Source organism: Zootoca vivipara, chromosome 2 (assembly GCF_965207765.1).
Source record: "Zootoca vivipara chromosome 2, rZooViv2.hap1.1, whole genome shotgun sequence".
NCBI classification, from domain to species: domain Eukaryota; kingdom Metazoa; phylum Chordata; class Lepidosauria; order Squamata; family Lacertidae; genus Zootoca; species Zootoca vivipara.
In genome coordinates, this window is record NC_142584.1 from 70200146 (window position 1) to 70221465 (window position 21320).

The 21320-nt window shown below is 44.9% G+C and overlaps 1 protein-coding gene across 1 annotated transcript; it reads right to left on the reverse strand.

The window, feature by feature from the left end:
* Positions 1 to 746: 746 nt before the first annotated feature.
* Positions 747 to 11538, reverse strand: CISH (cytokine inducible SH2 containing protein). The gene is made up of 3 exons (XM_035106062.3): positions 10164 to 11538; positions 4274 to 4500; positions 747 to 3492 (listed from the first exon to the last, which is right to left on the reverse strand). The coding sequence occupies exons 1-3, from the start codon at positions 10208 to 10210 to the stop codon at positions 2996 to 2998; spliced, it is 771 nt and encodes a 256-aa protein (XP_034961953.1). The 5' UTR covers positions 10211 to 11538; the 3' UTR covers positions 747 to 2995.
* Positions 11539 to 21320: the final 9782 nt, after the last annotated feature.

A 21320-nucleotide genomic window follows, 5' to 3' on the forward strand; every position in this document is an offset into this window, starting at 1 on the left:
TCACTGTGCTGTAGCAATATGAGGGCACTGCCAAAACCAATACACTTGTGCTAGGATTTAGGACTGCAATATTAGCAGGTGAGCTAAAAAAGCCAATGCAATAGTAAGTAATAGTACCACTGTATTCTGCCCTGGTCAGACCTCACCTAGAGTACTGTGTCCAGTTCTGGGCAACACAGTTCAAGAAGGATACTGACAAGCTGGAACGTGTCCAGAAGAGGGCAACCAAAATGGTCAAAGGCCTGGAAACAATGCCTTATGAGGAATGGCTTAGGGAGCTGGGTATGTTTAGCCTGGAGAAGAGAAGGTTAAGGGGTGATATGATAGCCATGTTCAAATATCTAAAAGGATGTCATATAGAGGAGGGAGAAAGGTTGTTTTCTGCTGCTCCAGAGAAGTGGACACGGAGCAATGGATTCAAGCTACAAGAATGGATTCAAGCTACTGTCAGGAAGCACTTCCTGACAGTAAGAGCTGTTCGATAGTGGAACGTGCTGCCATGGAGTGTGGTGGAGTCTCCTTCTTTGGAGGTCTTTAAGCAGAGGCTTGACAGGCATATGTCAAGAATGCTTTGGTGGTGTTTCCTGCTTGGCAGGGGGTTGGACTGGATGGCCCTTGTGGTCTCTTCCAACTCTATGATTCTATGAGTTTCCTGAAGTCACTACAGTACTTTTAGTAGAGCAAAGTGAAACTTGCTTAAAAGGCTTCTCCAACAGGCTAGACTGAAGAAAGAAAACATTGCAGTGTTTTGTTTATATTTAAAAATATCATTTATTGTATTTTGTTGTTGTTTTTAAATATATTCTCTGTTCTCATTCATTTGCCCTTGCTCCGCCTGTCACAGTGAACAAGAACAGGGGAGCGCTCAGTGAGCAACAAACCAGACATCACACAGGCACACATTCTCTGTCAGTCATCAAAGTATCCAAAAATAAAACCAGATATACAAAAGAAATCCAGGCAGAGGGGTTAGGGAGACACAAAAAGAAACAGACATTGGCTAAATATCCCAGGTCATGTTGGATTGGCAATGGGAGCAGGTGGTTTGATATGTCTTTCAAATTACTCTGTAGAACTTTGTCCACCCACATGGTGCCCTTCAGCCATTTTGGACCACAGCATCCATCAGCCCCAGCCAGCACAGATGTTGGCTGATAGTGGATGTAGCCCAAAATCATTTGGAAGGCTTTTGGATGGTGAAGCCTGTTTTAAGTTGGGGGCAGGGAAACTGTGGCTCTCCGGTGTGTTGTTGGACACCAGCCCCATCAGAAATGGCCTGACAGTCAAGAATTATGGGAGCTGTGGTTGAACAATACATGGAGGGCTTCAGGTTCTCTGTCTCTGATGCAAAGGGGCCTTAGCCCTACCTGAATCTCAGTCTCTTGACACAGCAGAAATCTCTTGTCTCCAGCTCAGCTCTAGACTTATGGGGAAAGTGTGTCCATCATTGTCTTGAGGATTTAGAAATATAATGGGAGACCAACCGTTCTAGTTTGAATGTACAAGTCTTCTGCCCCCAGTGATCAGGTCACAAGCCTGAAAAAGCAGAGGAAGGCAGAATGAATGCCAAGCTTGTTATCTTGGCCCAGGAGCAGCAAATTCTGGGGTCTTGGGCACCACCAGCTCCTTAAGAAATACAAAGTGTGCTAGAGCTGCCTGGATATGGTACCCCAGATGGAAGCTGGGGTAACACTTGATTGCTTCTTTCTCACCCTGCCTTCCCCATATACAAGGATCAGAATAAAAATTGATTAAGTGTCCACAGGCAAACTGTAGGAAAGCAAAAAAAAGGTACATTAAAGAAGTTTAAACTTTTTTGATTTCACTATGTTATTCAAAAAGCAACTATCCGCTTCAACCTACGAGTCAAGCTACCCCCTAGACAATGAGGTGTAGTGAATAACAACAGAATCCAGCTCTTTCTGAAGCCACATGGTGCTAAACAAAGCAGTGACATAAAAACTTAAGAACCAACTGGTTGGCTGTTCCACTATTGGGATGGTGGAAGAAAGGTGCCCTGTTTTCTGCTGGGTTCCTTCCCCAAAAGGAAGGAAGGAAAAAAATAAATATATAAATATATGTATATAAATCTGCTATGTCTGCAACTCAGTACTGAAGATGGGCTCATCCCACCAAGACAAATGCTTCAGCCCCATGCGGAGGGTACTCAGGAGCCGTCACTGTGTTATTTTTTTAAAAAAGCAAATCATTAGTATATAACTGGCTACTTCAGAATGGGTGTGTCCTCTTCAAAAATACGCTCATTTGTCCGAGCCCAATGGGCTTGTTTGGGAGGGAAGGAAGTATTCTGTGTGCTATGATGATGGGACCTGAAGTCTAGATGTTGACAGCTGACTAGGGTCAACCTTTCATGGGCTTCTAGTGCATCTGGATTAAGGAGAAGACTACAGCAAGACAACCTAACTGGTCGATATTCAAAGTCCCCCAAGGGTTACTATGGATAGCTACAGGTTTGTTTGAAAAAGAAGCAAATGCAGTAGTAGTAGTAATAATAATAATAGTAATAATCTAAATTATACTTAGTAGTAGTGAAAAAGAATAAAAGTGACCATGGATATAAATAACGACAGTAACAATGCTTCGACATTCCCGGTGTGATGGTGACTCTGAAATTCAAGTAGTGTGCACATGCCAAGTGTGTTTTCCTCCAAGGCAAAGTCAGAAAATAAAGAGAAGCTCGGAGGTTTGAGCACTGGAATGGCCCCGATTCCAGCACCACTTCCTTGGCACAGGAATGGAATTAGGATAGCTGCGGAGAAAATATGGGGAGGGTATAATGGATGCCATCTCTTATGCTGGCCGTTAACTTACTGTGCCCACTTAAAATAATACCACACCATGTCAGTGGGACAAAGCCCCATCGCTGTCCCATCAGGTTTTTAATTTTTATTTTATGTATAAAGTTTTGTGTGTTGTTGTTTTTTTTTTAAAAAAATGCTTCTATTGTCTTTCTTGAGGCAAACCAGCAGCACCCTCAAAGCTGGAAAGGGTACTGTTTCAAATAGTCATTCATTCTCTTTGGTAGAGGCAACTGGTCTGTCTCGGCAGTCGACCGGTTGATCCGTAGCCTGCAGAGGTGTTGGAGGCTGGGAGGGCTGTCCCTGTGCTTGAGAGGCTGGATGAGTTTCAGGTGCACGGCCGAGACCTCCTTCTGCATAGGAGGCAAAGTCATGGGAGGTGGGTAAGGCGCGTCGCTCTTGCTCTCCACGGTGCAGGAAAGAACATAATGCTGGATCAGGCTGACCACGTCCGGAAAAGTCAGAATGCGAGGCTTGGAGAGGCAGTTTGAGTCTAGCCGGAACTTGCTGTCGGCATATTCAATGCGTACATTGGTGGGGCCTCGGTTGGTCTTGACTGAGAGGGTGAACAAGTAGCTGGGGTGAGTGCTGTCCCGTACCAGGAAAGTCCCCTCGGGCATCTTCTGGAGCTGCTGCTTGGCTTCGCTGGCTGTGATAGAGCCCCAGTACCAGCCTAGAAGAGAGGCAGAGAGATAAGAAACACATCGAAGAAAAAGTACAAACTAGTAAAGAATAATAGGGTTGGAAGGGACTTGCTCAGTGCAGGATCTACAACAGGGTTTCCCAAACTTGGATTTTCAGCTGCTTTTGGACAACAACTCCCATCATCCCTAGGTAGCAGGACCAGTCGTCAGGGATGATGGGGATTGTAGTCCAAAAACAGCTGGAGACCCAAATTTAGAAAACACTGAACTACGATCATAATGGAAAGTAATACAGGGAAAGGAGATATATTTGTTTACTATTGCACACTGAAGTACGTTCAGGGTGGCTTCTATGGGATTTCCAAACTTATCCAGGCTGACAGTCTAAGGCAGCCTTGTGGCTGAATATGGATTTGAATCCAGATCCCATTTTCCCAAGCTGGACTCTCTACCCACTTAGCCCACATGTCTACTCAAAGGTAAGTCCCAATGAGCTAAGCAGGGGTTCATGGTGTAGTGCTGTAGGTCCAGTCTCCCCAAGCCAGCTTTTTCAAAGAACATGGTGCCATTTGCCCGGCTGCACTGAAATCTAATGAAGAAGCCAACCAGTTCTCAAGGCTCCTAATGCCCTTCTGAACTGTGACCCTTATTCCCCATTGCCATCCATTGGTGCGTCACCCATTTCTCCACTGCAAGCAGCTTTCAACCATCATCATTGCCAATCAACCGCACGAATGCTTCCACTTCCTTGTTATTTGCAACTCTCGCACACATGGCACACTCCACTACAGAGTCTCCGAGGGCTCTTACCAGATTCCCGCAGATATGAAAATGTTTTGGCAATGCACAGCAGATCCTCTTCTGGGTCTCGTGCTTGAGGCGGGCTGTTGTCCGGTGTGGGCGCCACAAAGGGCGGAGCAGGCTCTTCTTGGAAGGGTGCGACTGACAGAGGCTGCATGACTTGCTCTGACAGATTCGCTGCAAGGCCCCCAAGCGATAGGCTCCTGATCTTCTCCTCTGCCAGCAAAGGATGGGATCTGAAAGGAAGGGCATTTAGAATTAGTTTTTTGTGTGTGTGTGTTTTTTTACCTTGCCTGGCAACCAGGTTGCATCACCGCATTGCTTCCTACTGTACTTACCCACTACGTGACAGCCTGTTGCACTGCACAAGCAGATAAACAGAGGAAGAAGAAAAGGAAGAAATGCACCTCACTTAACTGTGATAATAAGCACACAAAGGACTAAGACCCACTGAAGCAAGTGGGATCTGCTTTTGAGTCAACATAAATGGGGTCGTGAAGGCTTGTCCCCAGACAGAGGATAACTGACACCACAATCCTATGCATGTCTATTCAGAAAGAGTCCTATTGAGTTCAGTATACTGTATATAGGATTGCAGCCTCAAACACTCTTTCCATGCCTGTGGCTTTTCAGTCCTATAGACCCAGCCTTTTCCTTTCTCTTTGATTGCAACCCATAAACCCCAAAGGGGAAATGTATGAAAAGCCAAAAACCTTATCTGGAACACACCCACTGCAAGGCGGCAGGCAGTACAGTAACAAATATGATTTGTGTGCTAAATTTAGACATTGCTATAAATCCACAGTGCTGAAATTTTGCAGTGGGCCACACCTTTCCTCCATAACCATGAGACAAAGCCCTTCTCAGGCAAAGCATGGCCAAGAACCATTTGCCAACTCCGTGTCTCAATTCAGTTCCACTCCGTAGCTTTTCTAATGATGCCTTTCGCAAAAGCGCCTACGTATGTTGGCCCGGGCTCTTAGTTTCTTTGTACCTTGTGTAACCACTTTACTCTCCAAAGTGGGTGTGATAGCAACCGGCAAATCTGAACATATCAGTAATTTGCATAGTAGTAAATGACTAATAAAGTGCAAAGGCAGGAAGTAGCTGTAATTGCCAGCAAGGCTTCGTTACAAGGAGTTCTCCGTTCCAAATTCAGTTGGTTCAGGTCCATCGCTGGACCTGAATGTTACTATAATGGGCAGTCCATAAAGATTACCTGTAATAGGGAATACTGTACACTTTGGACTGATCTTTTCTCTGTTGTGATGCACTCATTTTTGCTTCCACCCATACGGGGAAGAGAGATATGTCATTGAATGTCACAATTACCTGAATCTGCTTTGTTCTTAATACTTTTCTGTGGGGGGGGGGAGGAAATTGGGGCCCCACAGAATTAGAGATAATGAGGTGGGAGGGTTTGTGCTGGCAAATGAAAGTGCCCATCTGTTTTCAGAAATATCTGGTTCATGAGGGAAATGATGAGCAGTCCTGGGAATTCTGCTGCATGCGTAGGAATCTAAATATTTAAATCTTCGGCATAACCTTTAATTCTCATTCCCAACTGGAATCAAGTTTAAGCATCTGTGCCCATAAGATGCTTGCAGCCCTTGTCTCTGCCATCCATTCCTCTGTCTTCTTCCTGGCCTGTTTTAGACTGTAAGCTCTCAGTCTGGGTTTTGTTTTTGCATTGCTTTGCTTATGAAACTCAGCAGAGCTACATGTATTTTAATGGCTCATACGTAAATAATAAATAATTTAAAAGATCAAAAAACAAAACAAAAAAATCCAGAGATTCTTAGGAAACCCTGTCCCATATATTATAGGAACAGAATGGCCAAATCAGTTCCTAATAACCTGGTGTATATATGCTTATGATAGTAAGGGTGGAGGGAAATCTAATATCAGCTTCTGCTATTGCTGCGTGGTTTCATCTTTCTTGCACAAGATGTAACGTCATTGTCCTTTCCTCTCGCCCGCCTAGAGATGGATGTTTACCACTCATATGAGCAAACGGACAATGAGCTAGCCTTACGCAGCAACCCCAAATAGTAGCTAACAAAACAGCCACTCCAGCTGGCAGGCTCTAAAGGCCTCAGAGTTTCTTGGCCAAAAGGAGAAGAGGGCATGAGGCCCTGTAACCCATCTTATTTTCCGAACTGGATACTTGGCATGGGCTTCTTTGAACCATAGGTCCGCTGGCTGGGATTACAAATACTAGGCAGAGAGGGCAAAGGGCCTGGCATGGTGGAAACGGTCTCCTCTGTAACTACCAAAGAAGGGGACCCCAAGCCTCTATTGTTTGTAGAAATAAATAACCCTATCCCACTCCTTTAAATCTTATTCATGGAGTTTACAACACATGTCCCTTCTTTAAAATAACATTTTAAAAGCATTCTAGTCTGCCCCTTGTTTTGTTTTTGCAGCAGGGGGAGTGATGCTGTGCTCTGTGATGTTAATACCAATTTTTTTGCTAGGTCTTTCCCTGCATTCGGTCTCCTTGGACAAACACTCCTTGCAGTCCATGCATCCTGGTTGCTTAACTAGGCTATGAAAGGGAGACAAGGGTGAAATTTTGCGCTTCAACCAAGTGAAGGGCTCCAGGGTGTGACAGAAAGGCATTTGCAGCAAAGAAGGAATGATGAAGATTGAAGACGTGTGAGAGAGGGTGGGTGAGTCACTGAAAACATCACCAACTGGGCAGGGGCGGAGCTACCTGTCCCGACACCTGGAACATCGCGGGGGTGGGGCTAGCCACCCACATGGCGAGCGGGGGGGGGGGTGCCACTAGCTGCTCACCATAGCTGCCAAGTTCTCCCTTTTTTTAAGGGAAATTCCCTTATGCTGAATAGGCTTCCTCGCAAGAAAAGGGAAAACTTGGCAGCTATGTTGCCCAGGGCAGCATCATTTCTAGTGGCCCGCGCGGCGAGCATGGGGTGTAGCGTGGCGCAGCGTTGTCACCTGCCCTCAGGGCTGACACCCAGTGTGCACAGCACCCCCCGCACCCGCCTTACTCTGCCAGTGCAACTGGGAATACGAGAAAGGCTGGTGTGAGTAGTAAGCCAGGGAATACCTTTGAGTAGGTATTCAAGAAGATAAGAAGATTAAAATGTCCATGCCAAATGAAGTAGTAGCTTTCTAAATATGATCTGAGAGGAACATAAACTGAAGCAGACTGGGCATAAACATAGGGCAGACAGGACAATAATAAAAATGAAATTGTACCCACCCTGCAAAAAGAGGTTAGGGAGTATCAGAAAAGCTTCTACATCATTAAAGTGTGATTGCTCAGAGGAAGGACACAGACTGAGAACAGTGGGCTGTAGTTGATCATTCTGGGCTGGTTCTCATCTCTACTCATATCCATGAAGCCCAATGGATCTATCTACTTTGCAGGTTTGTTCTGAGGACGAACCACATCTCTATCACCTGGGGCTAGGGTTGCCAGACTCAATAGAGGACAGGACTTCTGTGCCTTTAATTGCCCTGCTCTCATTTGAGTCTGGAAACCTTAAAGAGAAACCAGCAGGCCCTTTGCTTGGAAATTAAACAATGGGTCTGATGGTTTCTCTTTAAGGTTTCCAGACTCAAAAGAGAGCAGGGCAATTAAAGGCACAGAAGTCCTGTCCTCTATTGAGTCTAGCAACCCTACCTGGGGCCCTTGGGGGAATGTCAGTCTTTCTAGGATTAAAGAACTATGAGCTGTGTGGTCCATTAGCTAGTTCTAAATTAATGAATGGTGAACCTATCAAAATAGCCACAACGATTTAATCAGAAATTAGCACAACAACCGGTGTACTTCTCAAGCTGACCTACTTAGGAAAATGTGAAAGGCATTCCACAGTTTTAAAGAAAGCTTGCAAACCTTCTCCAAAGAATTATTAGTTCTGGGGAATAAAAAATAAATTAGCCGCACCAAAACTAAAGCTGAAAGTTCTGGAGTTGCTTACTTCCCCAGCAAACCAAAGTTAAATGGCAAGATAGGAAGATTCAGGAAATTCTCCAGCCCTGTGCTTTATTGAGTGCTTTTCTATTCTCCCTTGGGAATTCTGCTTAAGTGAGCAGGAGACAAGTGGCTTCTAACCTGCACAAAATTCTAGAGTACAAGAGAGCCCCAGGTTAAAAGCCAGCACAGGAAGCAAACGAACTGTGAACCAACAGAGGAAGAGGAACCAGATAGGCTACTGGCACTTTATTTAAAACATAAAATTAGACTTTGGCCACATTCACAGCATTTCATGCATTTTTAAAATGTGTTACATTTTAAATGCTTTACATTTAAAGCAATATGATACCACTTTAAACGGTCATGGCTTCCTCTAAAGAATTCTGGGAGTTGTTAGGAGACCCCTATTTCCCTCCTATCCCAGAGTTCCTGTGAAGGATTGATTGTAAAATCACTCAGAGAATTGTTGCTGGGGGGGGGTGTCCTAACAGTTCTCAGCACCCTTAACAAACTACAACTCCCAGAATGTTTGGGGGGAAGCCATGACTGAAGTGGTCTCGTAGTGCTTTAAATGTATGGTGTGAATGAGGACAAAGACTAAATTAGAGCAGATGTGTTTTGAGACTCATCACACGAACAGAAAATATTAGCAATGAAAACAAAGAAATCGGAAAATCGTTGTGGTGTCTAGCCAGCGATACACAGAAGCAATAGAGGAAGTGGAAACCCCCACCTTTGCCAGAGTGGAAAGGGGCAAAAACTTCTAGATTCTCTTTTGGAATAGTTTTAAATGGCATAGCTCTTAATGACTACAACTAGGTAAGTATTTTACATTGCTTGAGTGTGGAATGTCACACAACATGCAGTCTTCGTGTACAGGTACCACCCCTTGATGTCTGAAGCAACTGCAAATGTTAGCCTGGCAGCACCAGTATGAGTTCTAGTTGGGACTCATGGCTGTGATAATAAGAACAGTGGGATACATCTAGTCCAGGGGTCCCCAAACTAAGGCCCAGGGGCCAGATGCGGCCCAATCACCTTCTCAATCCGGCCCGTGGACGGTCCGGGAATCAGCATGATTTTACATGAGTAGAATGTGTCCTTTTATTTGAAATGCATCTCTGGGTTATTTGTGGGGCATAGGAATTCGTTCATATTTTTTTCCAAAATATAGTCCGGCCCCCCACAAGGTCTGAGGGACAGTCAACCGGCCCCCTGCTGAAAAAGTTTGCTGACCCCTGATCTAGTCAAACTGAAAAATTGTGCTGTCCTTAAGTTTCACATATGCAGTATCATGTAGATAGTTGCGTGACCAGTGTGCCATGTATACATGACACACACATACACACACACACAGTCTTGGATAGATAAGCTATTATCAGTTACAGCAATCTATGTATATTTTTGCAGTGTTTTTTTTTTTAATTATCTGAAGATGGTTAAAACATTAGCTCCTTACTACTCACAACAAACTGTTCTGTACCAACTCAAGAGTATTTTCTGTATGTTTGGAATTCTCTTTCATTGATCCCCACACACCGCTCCTCAGTTTAAGTAGGATTATAAAGCCTTTTTGCTGCAATTGCATGCCACTTATCTAGCAGTAAGGCCTACTGAACTCAGTGGGATTTTTTTTTCTGAGTGGACATCATCTTTAGTCAAACATGCACAATAGAAACAGCAACTCTCTTCCTTCCACTTCTTTTAAAAGCGTATTGAATTTTGTTAACTCTTTTGAGATAACTTGATGTACTGCATGTTTTCCCTTTTTAAAAATGGGAACCTACACAAAGGATGACCTTCAACTGAAATAAAGTAACTTAAACACACACACAGATTTGAATTGAAATCCCTTATTTAAAGAAAGGGGGGTTTGAAGACTTGTTCCACAATACCTTTTCAGTACTTTTTAAAGCGGGATAAGAAAATTGTAAAGTCTTTGAGAGAGCTTACCCTTGAACACAGAGGATCATGTCACTCCAGGACCAAGGAAAGAGCATCAAGTCTTCGGGGAACTGGGGGAAAAGCTCTCCCTCTTTTGGTTGTCTTCTTTATGGTCGTTTTTTGTTCCCAAACAGGAGGTACCACAATCGGCCAGTAAGTCACTCGGAAAAAAGAAGGCTGGATGAAGACCCAGAAGCCTTCTCAAAAGCACCTTGGAGATCACTCGCTGAAAAGCAGAGAGTTTGAGGTATCCAGAAAGTCTTTGCTCAGCAAGCTACGAGTAAGAAAAGGTACGTAACCTTAGCAGTTTTCCATTGAACTCTTGCCGAGGAGAAAAAATATTTTTTAGAAAAATTACACGGGGAAAAGAAAAGACTATGAGAGAAGGAAAGACATCTCCTTCCCGGCGGCTTATAAAATCACCAGCAAAAACTGGAAAGAAAAAAATCAATAAATACGTCTCAATAAATAAATCTCTCTCAAGTCTTAAACGCGTGGAAGAAGTGAGCAGAGAGAGTTGCAGCTCGCCTCGACGCTGGCTCTTGAAGTAATCTTGAAGCTCTGGGAGGGGGGAAGCCACTACTAAGTAATCTTTTGTTTGCTCCCTTTTAATCTATTCCAGGAAGTGGTGGATTCCTGGAATTGTATTGTATTCACATCACTGTGCCGACATTAACAACAAAAAAAGAGAAATATATAAATAGATGCGTCCGTAGCAGAGACCTTGCTGTCAGGCTTGCTCTCCTGGCGTTAAAATAATCCCCCCCAATAGATCACCAAAATATCCCCCGGCTAGAAAGGGAGAGGGTTAAAACAGATCCGTCTGTGTTTTTCAAGTGATCCAGCTGAAAAAGTTGCTGGTTGTTTTCAGCCTTATCCAGCATTGGCTGCCGCCGCTCTCTGCGTTCAAGGAAATACCTTTGATAGATTTCCAAGAACTTTCCAGGAAAGCGGGGCCGGACCGCGTCTTTCTGCCAATCAGAGCGAAGGAGGGCAAGGCTGAGCCTCGGAGCCCTGCCAATCAGGGGCGGATGACGTCGGATGCTGCAATGATCCTAGCCCAGTAGACACGCGGAGAAACCCGCACGCCAACGCGGAGGCAGAAAAGGAAGGGCGGGAGAGGCTGGGAGCAGCAGCGGGAAGCCTGGCGGGCGTTGCGAGTAGCCATTTGGCAAGAGGGGCCAAGCGCCCGCCGCTTCTCTCTGGAGGCTCCCAGACAGCTCAGCTCAGTCAGGGCGAGGAGCAGCAGCAGCGGCGGCAGCACGTTTCCCTGCCTGGAGTAGTGGGGCAACTGCCGGCCGCCTCTTTTATTAGGCTGGTGGTTTCCTTCCGCCGAAGTTTTGAAAAAGCCTATGATTTACACCCCACGTTTCTTCCTGGCGTTGCATTGGGAAATAAATAATATAGCTGCACGAAAGCAATTTTAAAACGCTCTGCAAAAATGAGTCATTGCTGCTGAAAGATAAGGCACGTCTTCTTCCCGGAATTTCGCTCTTTGTTTAATTCAAGAGTAGATCAGAATCACAGATCCCACTAAAAAAAACAAACTCTCATCCCACTAAAAAAAAAAAAGATACTTTCGTGATTTCCCCCCTTTCGAGTTCAACTTCATAAAGCTTGGGAGTGAATCGAACACACCGCAACAAATGTCATACCTGAAACGGTTACAAGCTACCCCAAAAAGAACAATAATTGTGTGGTGTATTTGAGATGCCTAAGGGGGGTGAACCAACATGAGTCTGACCAAACTGCGGGAGGCGGGAGGTATCTGAAGAAGTGTGCATGCACACAAAAGCTCATACCAATGACAAACTTAGTTGGTCTCTAAGGTGCTACTGGAAGGAATTTTTTTAATTTTTTGCGGGAGGCAGTGGAAGACAGGGGTGCCTGGCATGCTCTGGTCCATGGGGTCATGAAGAGTCGGACAGAACTAAACGACTAAACAACAACAACAAAGGGGGGTAAAGCGAGATGAGTGCCACAACCCCAGAGTCGTTCGCGACTGGACTTAATTGTCAGGGTATACATTTTTTTTAAGGGGGGGAGGCTCACAATTTTATTATTAATCCATTCCCAACCATGAGCTGATTTATTATTTTATTTTATTTTATTTTATTTAACAGCCTGAAATCCTTATTTTCAAGACATCCTAAATATCCAGTATGGTGCTCCACAAAGAACCAGATGGTAATAAGCCCAGAAGATCACACCTTAAGTTGCCCTTGATAGCAACTACTCGGCACGGAGCGTCCCACCCTGTCACTTCTGAATGAGAGTGAGTCATGGGTATATAGTAGAGTCACCAGGGCCGTCTTAAGCGTATCTGGCGCCCTGGCGCCGTGGTGCGAAGATCCTTCCAGCGGCGCCCCCCCCCCCCCCGCCCAATTTCCCAGTGTGACAGTCTGGCGGGCGCAGCACAGCTACCACAGGCACAGCAACGCGGCGCCCCCCTGGCGGCCCGGCGCCCTGGTGCGTTGCGCCACCCAGCCTTGCCTTAGAGCCGGCCCTGATAGTCACCCATAAAATAATAAACTGCCTTGCCTACTTCCAGGCAGTAAAAGGTCTATTACAGTATTTCCCCCAAAGCACTCTGCTGGCAGCCCATGAGACTTGCACCATGATGCTGCTTTGAGAGTCAATGCCAGAGGCCGTGATTCTTCACATGCTTTCTTGAGAGTTGAATGAGAATGTCATCCCGGGCCCAGTTCAAAGAATAAGCAGCCATGTGCTGGCTGCTTGAAATGCCATAATGTGGAGGCTATTCCACCTATGACTCACTGGACTAATTGTGGCACGCTTGTTTTCTTGTTGTCTATGGGGGTTGTGGTTTCAAACCCTCCTGGCTGAGAGGGAGCTTAGACTTTCCTTAAGCTGAATTCCTAGACTTTCCACTTAAAAGATCTCAGTGGCAAAGCAGGAAGAACACCCATTCCTGAGACCATAAACTGGATTCATTACTACTCAGAACAGGCAACACTGGGCTACAATGGTGTATTTTCAAGAGTGCATATCTAGCAAGGTTTGCTCATTTTATTAAAGGGCAGGGTCATAGTCCAGTGTCAAAGCACAAGTTTCAGATGTAGGGGAAGAAATTCAGTATAGCACTAGGCAGATCACTCCATCAGCACAAGCATCTCTGCTAGCCTGATGATATTATCTGTCTACTCCTCTCACTATGCACTGTTCCTGATTCCCCCCCTCCCCCGAGTTAACTGTTTGGAGCCATGAGGCGAGATAGGCCTCGCTGCACTAGCAAAAGCCGTTGTGCTGGCTTCTGCTGGCGAGGCTTGCTAGTTGAATCCCTCCCATCTTGAAGTCCATGTTTTCATTGTTGTGTGGCTTGCAGTGGAGTAGTGAAAATAACCAGAGTTGCACGGCGTACTGCTGCAGACGACATGTGGAGCATGTTCAGAGAAGAGTAGTTTAAAACATCTCTTTCATATTTAGTTTTCACAAGGTCAAGTGTATCGTCACTCTGTAGCAAAATTGTGCGTTGCAAACAGACAAATTCATTCCCTTGCCATCGGTTTTCTTTTCTGACTGTCACTCAACGCTCCATAGCTCCTGGAATCCACTGAACATGTTTGTTCGCCTGTTCCACAATGGAGTTCGTTCGACATTGCCTTTTATTCGAAAGAAAAGAAAATGTTTTGTATTTCTGTATACTATGAGGTTCACCTGAATATGGTGGGTTTTGTGTGTGTGTGTGTTTCCTCTGTGCTTTCCACTTACATTCCTGTTGGCACTCAGTCTGATTTTGCTATAGGAAGGAATTATCTGCTATATATCCAGGCTGATAGCTACCTGGATCTTTCAGAATTGGCAACAAAAGAACTGAATTGCCCCTGATTCCGATGTTACGGAGAAGTAGAGCTGTGTACCATCAGTGTACTGAAGACACCTTGCTCCAAAACTCCTAATGACTGCGCCCAATAGCATCAAAAATATTAAATAGCACTGAGGGAGAATAGCACTCTGCGGAACCCCATAGCAGAAGTGCCAGGGGCCCGAGGAACGCTCATCCAGTGCTACTATCTGGACACAACCCTGAATTTATGACCGGAACCACTATAATACAGTGCCTCCAATATCCATCCCACTAAGTTGGTCCAGGAGGATACCATCAAAGGCCTTTGGGAAATCAAGTTTCTTGACTCCAAGACAGCAGCCGTTTGCAAATGTGTCAGTAATGTAACAGCATCAGCTTAACAGCCTGTGTGCAGAAACCCTTGTGGAGGGTGTGTGTGTGTGTATGATGGTACTCTTCAAGAGGTCTCAGGCCCCAAGTAATCAGGTTTCAGGGTTAGGGGGTGGGAAGTAGCAGTCAGTCTAATGGGACCAGTGGCACAATCCAGGTCTAGTGGACAACATTGTTCAAGATAGGTAGGCTTAGCGTAAGAGAGGAGGGCAAGGCCCTGCTGTGACTGAAAATCACATTCTGAGGCTGGTTGGTTGAGCCAGACTGATCCTTGCCAGCTTGCTATTGAAGCCTAGATGGCACCCTTGAGAAACAGAGCTTAGTCTGCAATTCCTGTGTCAGGAATTAGGCCCTAGTAACACAGGAGAGCCTTGCTGCTGTGGGAGCCGGTTTGAGACCTGGCTTCCAGTGTCTCGTGTCGTGGGTCACATTTCATAAATAGGTCTCATTTCAGTGAAAGAAAAGCAGCCAATTAGCCAGATCACATTTTGAAATGAGCTGTGTGAAGGCTGTTGTTTCCCGCAGCCCCAATTAACCTTTCATAAAGTCATACTGTTCCCATTTCAAAGTGGAGTTCTTTGAAATTATAGACACATAAATGCTACGATCACTCCAGCTGATTATGAACCTAAAAGTATAGCAGAGGTGCTTTCTATTGGTGTCTGCAAACTTCCTAGGCTTGTTAGCGAAGCGCAATCTAGTAGTCAGAATCGGACAAATGACTTCCAGCTGTGCATGGTGAGGGTTCATGCTCATTCTCTTTGAGAATATACCGGTAGTTAATAGCTCAGTAGCTTTGATTAACCTTTTAAGGGAGTGAAATGTGTGTGTGTGTGTGTGTGTACACTCAAGTTGGGTAGCTTGAATGTTTTACAGACTAGTTCTCTAATTGGTTCAGAAATACATGTTATTTCTCTGCCTGTTGGTGGGAGGAAAGTATGAAAGCTTTTGCATTTGTCAGACATAATGAAAGGATTGTCTGGTCATATTTTCATGATTCTAGTTTTTTTGTCCAGTATCTATTATGTTTAACTACAGTTCATGCCTCAAAAACTATTCTCTAGGAATTACTTGCAGTCATATTGTTTGTACCACATGTATGTTTAATGCATCAGGCTTCTAATCTCTGCAAATTACCTCCAGGTTAAATGTCTGCTGGTATATTGCTCCTGACATCATAGATGATCGGTGAACAATCCAAGGTCGTGAATGAAAGACGTGTTGATTCGCCAGATAAACACACTTAGAAAGAACTCTATTACAAACATTCTGAGAAAATCTTGGAGCAACATTACTGGAAAGTTCCAAAAAGAGAGAGCTAAAAATAATTCCTGCACATTGCATTCTAGGTTTCAACACTACAATACTACCATCTGCTGGTAAAAGTATCTCAATGTGAAAACAAATAGGACATACCGTATGTATTAGGGAACTAGAACACCAGTTGGGGCGTGAGTGCATATGGATAATATATATGGCATGGTCAACTTTCATTTATATTTGCAGTACTTATGTGTGTAGTGCAGGATATTTAGTGGGCATCTATTGATGTCAATAAGAAACATCCAACTAATTCTGTTGGAGCAGGCTTTGATTGGTGAGCATGTTTCAACCCTAGGTTAAAAGCAACATTTAAGATTGTTTTGTTCCGAGGCACCAAAGCGCATGGATGTCTAAGAATATCAGGCATCTAGCCGGAAAAAACAATAAGAACAGCCCTACTGGCTAACACCAAAGTCTCTTCTAATCCAGTATTCTATTTTCATAGTGGCCAACCAGATGCCTGCAGAAAGCCTCCTGTTGGAGATGAGTGCAAAAGCACCTTCCCCCCTTGTGATCCCCAGCAGGGATCAATACTAGTAACCATTGATACCCTCCATGAATTTTTCTAATTACCTTGTAAAGCTATCCAAGTTGGTGGCCATTACTACATCCTGTGGGTGCGAATGCCATAGTTTCACTATGCACTGTGTGAAGTATTTTCTTTCGTCTGCCCTGAATCTCCCAACATTCAGCTTCATGGGATGACCACAGCTTGTAGTGTTATGAGAGAGGGAGACTAATGATCATCTACCCACTTTCTACACACCAAATTTTATACATCTCTTGTTGTATGTTCCACCCCTTACTTGCCTTTTCTCTAAAGCACCAAATGCTATATAACCTGTCCTCGTAAGGGAGTTGTTCCAGCCCCTTGATCATTTTGGTTGACTCTTCTTGGTTGACATTTTCCAGCTCCACAATAACTATTTTTTTTAAAAAAATTATTTTTTATTAAAGATTTTATTGGTTTACAAAACTGCATGCCTTGTCTCTTTTTTTCAGGTTGTACAGTCTTTCTTACAAATCAGTTATATTTGTTGTGCGGCATTAGTGTTGAGTACAGGATAAGGTTGGGGAAGAAGAGGGGGGAGACGAGAGGTGGGGTGGTGAGGCTTATCTTCTTTTGTATAGAGTATGTGTGGGGTTTTATTTCAGCGTCAGCTGGCTAGGATCTCTTTCTATTTGTTTGTTACATTTCCTTGATAGTGGGAGGTATTGGGGGCAGGGTATGGCTGGTTGTCTGTGGTTGACTGCAGTGGGGTTTGTTTGCATTTGTGGGGGGCGGGAAGAATTTGTTGGATCAGGGAAGCCATATTGATTTGTATGCTGTCAGTGGGTTCTTGTTGTTGTCTTGTTGAGCTGTGTATGTGATAAAGGGGAGCCATACTGGGTTGAAGGTGTCCTCTTTAATTTGTCCCCATGTCAGTTTCAGTTTATTGGTTAGCTTTTCTAGTAAGGGTGTTTCCCATACAATTTGATACCATCTGCCACTTCTGGAGTTGGATTGAGGGAATCCAGATTGGGAGGGTTTAGAATAAACAGGTTGGTTTTGGGAGGGTAATCATTTTGATCATGACTATTTTGTCTGAGGTGGTGAAGTTGGTGTTGTTCCGTTTCCTCAAGTCTCTGTTGATTTGTCGTCACAGGGGCTTGTAATTATGGAAGTATAGTTTGTTGAGGTTTCTGACAATTTGAACCGCTAGGTACCTGAATTTGGTGCAACAGAGTTTTATCTTTGTGATGTTGGGGAATTCCTTTTGGGTATGCAGGGGGGCATGTTGAAGCACACCGCCTCAGATTTTGCAAAGTTTACTTGTAGGCCTGACACCATTGCAAATGTGTTGAGTTCTTTAGTTAGGGTGGTTACTGTGGTTATGGCGTCTTGTGACCATCAGGTCATCTGCAAAGAGCCCTAGTTTGTAGGTTTTACCTTTTATTTCCACACCCTTGATATCTGGGGCTGCTTGGTGTCGGATTGCTACGAGTTCCAGGGCTAAGATTAATAGGAAGAGAGACAGTGGGCATCCTTGTTTTGTGCCTCTTTGGATTGCTATGGTACTGGAGTCCATATTGTTAATTCTGCATTTTGTCAAGGCTTGGGAGTAAATTTGAGGATTTGTAGGAAGTTGGGGCCAAATTTCATGTTAGGTAATACTCCTAATAGATATTTCCATCCTAAACAATCAAAGGCTTTAAGGATGTCTAGGGACATGATCATCAGAGGGAGTTTGGTCGTTTTGCTGTGTTCTCTCAGATTCAGTAGTTTCCTATCTGAAGAAGTGTGCATGCACACGAAAGCTCATACCAATGACAAACTTAGTTGGTCTCTAAGGTGCTACTGGAAGGAATTTTTTCCCCTAATGGGGTCTGTTATGTTGTGACCAGGGTCAAAGCCTGCCTGGTCTGGGGTGATTAGTTTGTGTAGGAAGATTTTTAGCCAGTGAGCAAGGATTGATGTGAATATCTTGTAGTCTTGGTTTATCAATCCCCTCACATTTAGTGTAATTGCTTTCAAGCTAGCCTTTTGTATGTCTATTTTATAGGGTGATTTCCTGCCAACCCGTCTGGGTTGTCCTGTGTTTCTCACCTTATATTGTCTATCGAACCTAGTATGTTGTGCTGACATATAGTGGGGAAAGGGGGGGTTAAAAGTTAGGGATGGGCTAAAGATTGGGGGTAGGTTATAGAGCAGGGATCAGCAACCTTTTTCAGACGTGGGCCGATACACTGTCCCTCAGACCATGTGGTGGACTGGTCTATATTTTGAAGGGGAAAAAATGAACAAATTCCTATGCCCCACAAATAACCCAGAGATGCATTTTAAATAAAGGGACACATTCTACTTATGTAAAAACATGCTGATTCCTGGGCTGGATTTAGAAGGTGATCCCTGTTATAGAGTAGCCTATAGGTAGTTATTTGTTTGGGGTAGCTTGGACCATTTGGCTCCCAGCTGGTTGGTCCTGTGTCTCAGCTGACATGGATGGCCTTGTTTGAGAACAGGCTATCCTCCCTTTCGCTTGTGATAGGGCTGGATCAGTGAGACAGTGCCAAGCGCCTTTGTGGCGCTTGTGTTGGGTATAAAGTTTATAAACAATGTCAGTATTGTTAACAACATTATTGGTTTGCTGGGGTATTAGGGCAGAGATGTTAGTATGGGCACACTCTGGCACCACCATTATGTTAGTTATTTGTCAGATTTTAGCCCGTTTGCTGGTTGTTTAATTGGGGTTGGGGTGTTGTTTTAGTTAGTATAGGTTCACCTTTTTCTGTTTTCCTTTTCTTTTACCTGCATATTTTGCTTTTTTTCATGTGTGAGGAAGGAGACGGAGAGGTTGTGGGCGGAGGTGGGCTCTATTTTTGTCTGTGTGCTAATTTTTTGTGTATAGTCATTGGAGCGAGGGGTGCGTGTGGTTGGGGGGATGGGTTGTTGAGGTGGGTGGAGTTGGAGAGAATGGATGAGTGTCATTTGGGTTGGTCTATGGAGGCATGGGGTGGGAGAGGTGGCAATGGTGAGTGTCATCTGGGTTGGTATTGGTGTGGGAGGGGTCTCTGTGGATAGCAAGGGGGAGCTTTGAGGTAGTTTCTGAGTGCTTCGTTTGGCAGTAGTTGATCTTGCAGGGTTGTCAATCTGTGGTGTGTGGCTTTAGCTGAGGTTGGTTCATAGTCTTGTGTTGTGAGTTTGGCAGGGCTGTTCTGTGAGCGGTACTTGACTGTCTTGGTTTGCATTGCCATGTTGTTTCTTCTTTCCCTTGTTGACTGTCGTCCAATCGTTCGCTGTATTTTCGTCTTGGTTGTCGTTCGGTGGGTCTGATGGTTGCCATTCTGGTGGAGGGTTAAGTCCGAGGTTCTCCAATAGTTGCAGGGCTTCAGGTATATCAGTGGCTGCTGCTGCATTGTGCATGTCATTGTCAGGATGCTGTCACCAGCTCCCAGGAAAGTATAAAGACAAAGAAAAGTTTATTACAGTCCTTCTTTATTTCAGACTTTACAGAGAGTGCAGGGCCAGCTCTAGGTAGAGTCCCGGTGGTGCAGGACTGGTAGGCAGGGCGCTGTGCCCTGCGAGAGCGGGGGGTGCCGGAGCGATCTCCGCCCCTCAGCGCCAGGGCACGTGACCTGCTCAAGACTGCCCTGAGAGAGTGGCTATAGAACCCAGCCTCTTGAATAATGGCATTGTCCTGAGTGAATCTCCACCCCCCTTCTCTCCCACTTCCTCATTTGTCAACATCATCACCTCCTCTATGGGTGCTGCTAAGTGCCCTCTGTCTTTGAGCTCTTTGCTCTCCTACTTTTAAAGCTCACGGGTTCTGGGTGATGGTGGGTCTGGAATGCTTTCTAGTGACAACGTGTCAGCCAGCTGCTCCAGCTCTGCCTCCTCCTCCTCTCCCATTATTTCCCAACTTTCACCCTCATCTGTCTCTGAGCTGTGACCTCCTGCAAACCCCTGCTGTAAATCTCTACTGTTTTCCTTTTCCTCCTCCCTGGAAGGGTCAGGATGGGGAGGCGGTCTCCACCATTCCTCCGCCTCTACCCAGCCCCTGACAGCCATCCATGTGACGAATATAGGACTCCTTTGAGTTGTTTATGACTCAATTAGGAGCCACTAATTACCGCCCGGCACGCTTTCTCTAGCGCCTCTGCTCCGTAGACCCGGGCTGGCAGTAAAACACACACAGCAGAGTTCTTCTTCTTCTCACACACAGCGGAAGCTTGTATAGCCGTTGGATAAAAATCCTCTTAAGAACACACAGAGTCCAAAGTGTTCTAATAACTACTGGAGTTTATTCTACAGAGAAAATAACAAACAACCTGGTGAGAGCGCAGACATCTTGTGACCGTCTCCCAGGCAAAAACGAAACCAACTGATACACACAGAAACACTTCTAGCACATTCTGTAACATGATATCTTCCTCAGTGGTCAGGTGCTACACAGTACACAGTTAACCCCTTCGGTTACTTGTTACTCCTCACAATCCATCCCCCTGCACTCCCTGAACAAGGAAGCAAGGTGATGAACCATCCACTACTCTGTGCCTCAACAGAAGCAAGGCAACTGCAGCATACAAGTCAGCCCACCCGCCAGGCCACATACATGAAGTGAGGAAGTGACACTCCATCCCTTAAGCTGCACATCTTACAAGCGAGGAAGTGGCAACTGCAGAGACTTTGCAACAGGCCAGGCACCCATGAAGGTGTGCTTCTGTTCTAAGGAGTCCAGCATTCTAAACAATTGTTTTCTCCAGAATAGGAGAAGTCCTATTCTCCAAAATAGGAGAAAACAAGCTTGCTCCATCTTCCATATGAGGGCCCTTTAGATATTTGAAAATGGCTATCATATCTCCTCTCTTATCCAGGCTAAACATACCCAGATCCCTCAACCATTCCTCATAAGGCTTGGTTTCCAGCCCCTTTATCATATTGGTTCCCCTCCTCTGCACATATACCAGCTTGGCGATACCCTTTTTAAATTGTAGTGCCCAGAAGTGGACACAGTACTATAGGTATGGTCTAACCAAGGCATAATAGAGTGGTACTATTACTTCTCTTGAAGTAATAGTACCTCTGTTGGTGCAGCCTATAATAGCATTAGCTTTTTCATAGAATCATAGAATAGAATCATAGAGTTGGAAGAGACCACAAGGGC

Excerpts from the sequence above, each read along its gene's own strand:
- CISH (XM_035106062.3), bottom strand. The coding sequence starts at position 10,210 with ATGCTCTTTCCTTGGTCCTGGAGTGACATGATCCTCTGTGTTCAAGG. Across the intron at positions 4,501-10,163 it reads ATGATCCTCTGTGTTCAAGG|ATCCCATCCTTTGCTGGCAG; the intron begins GTAAGCTCTCTC and ends CCTTCCTTTCAG. Across the intron at positions 3,493-4,273 it reads TTCATATCTGCGGGAATCTG|GCTGGTACTGGGGCTCTATC; the intron begins GTAAGAGCCCTC and ends CCTCTCTTCTAG.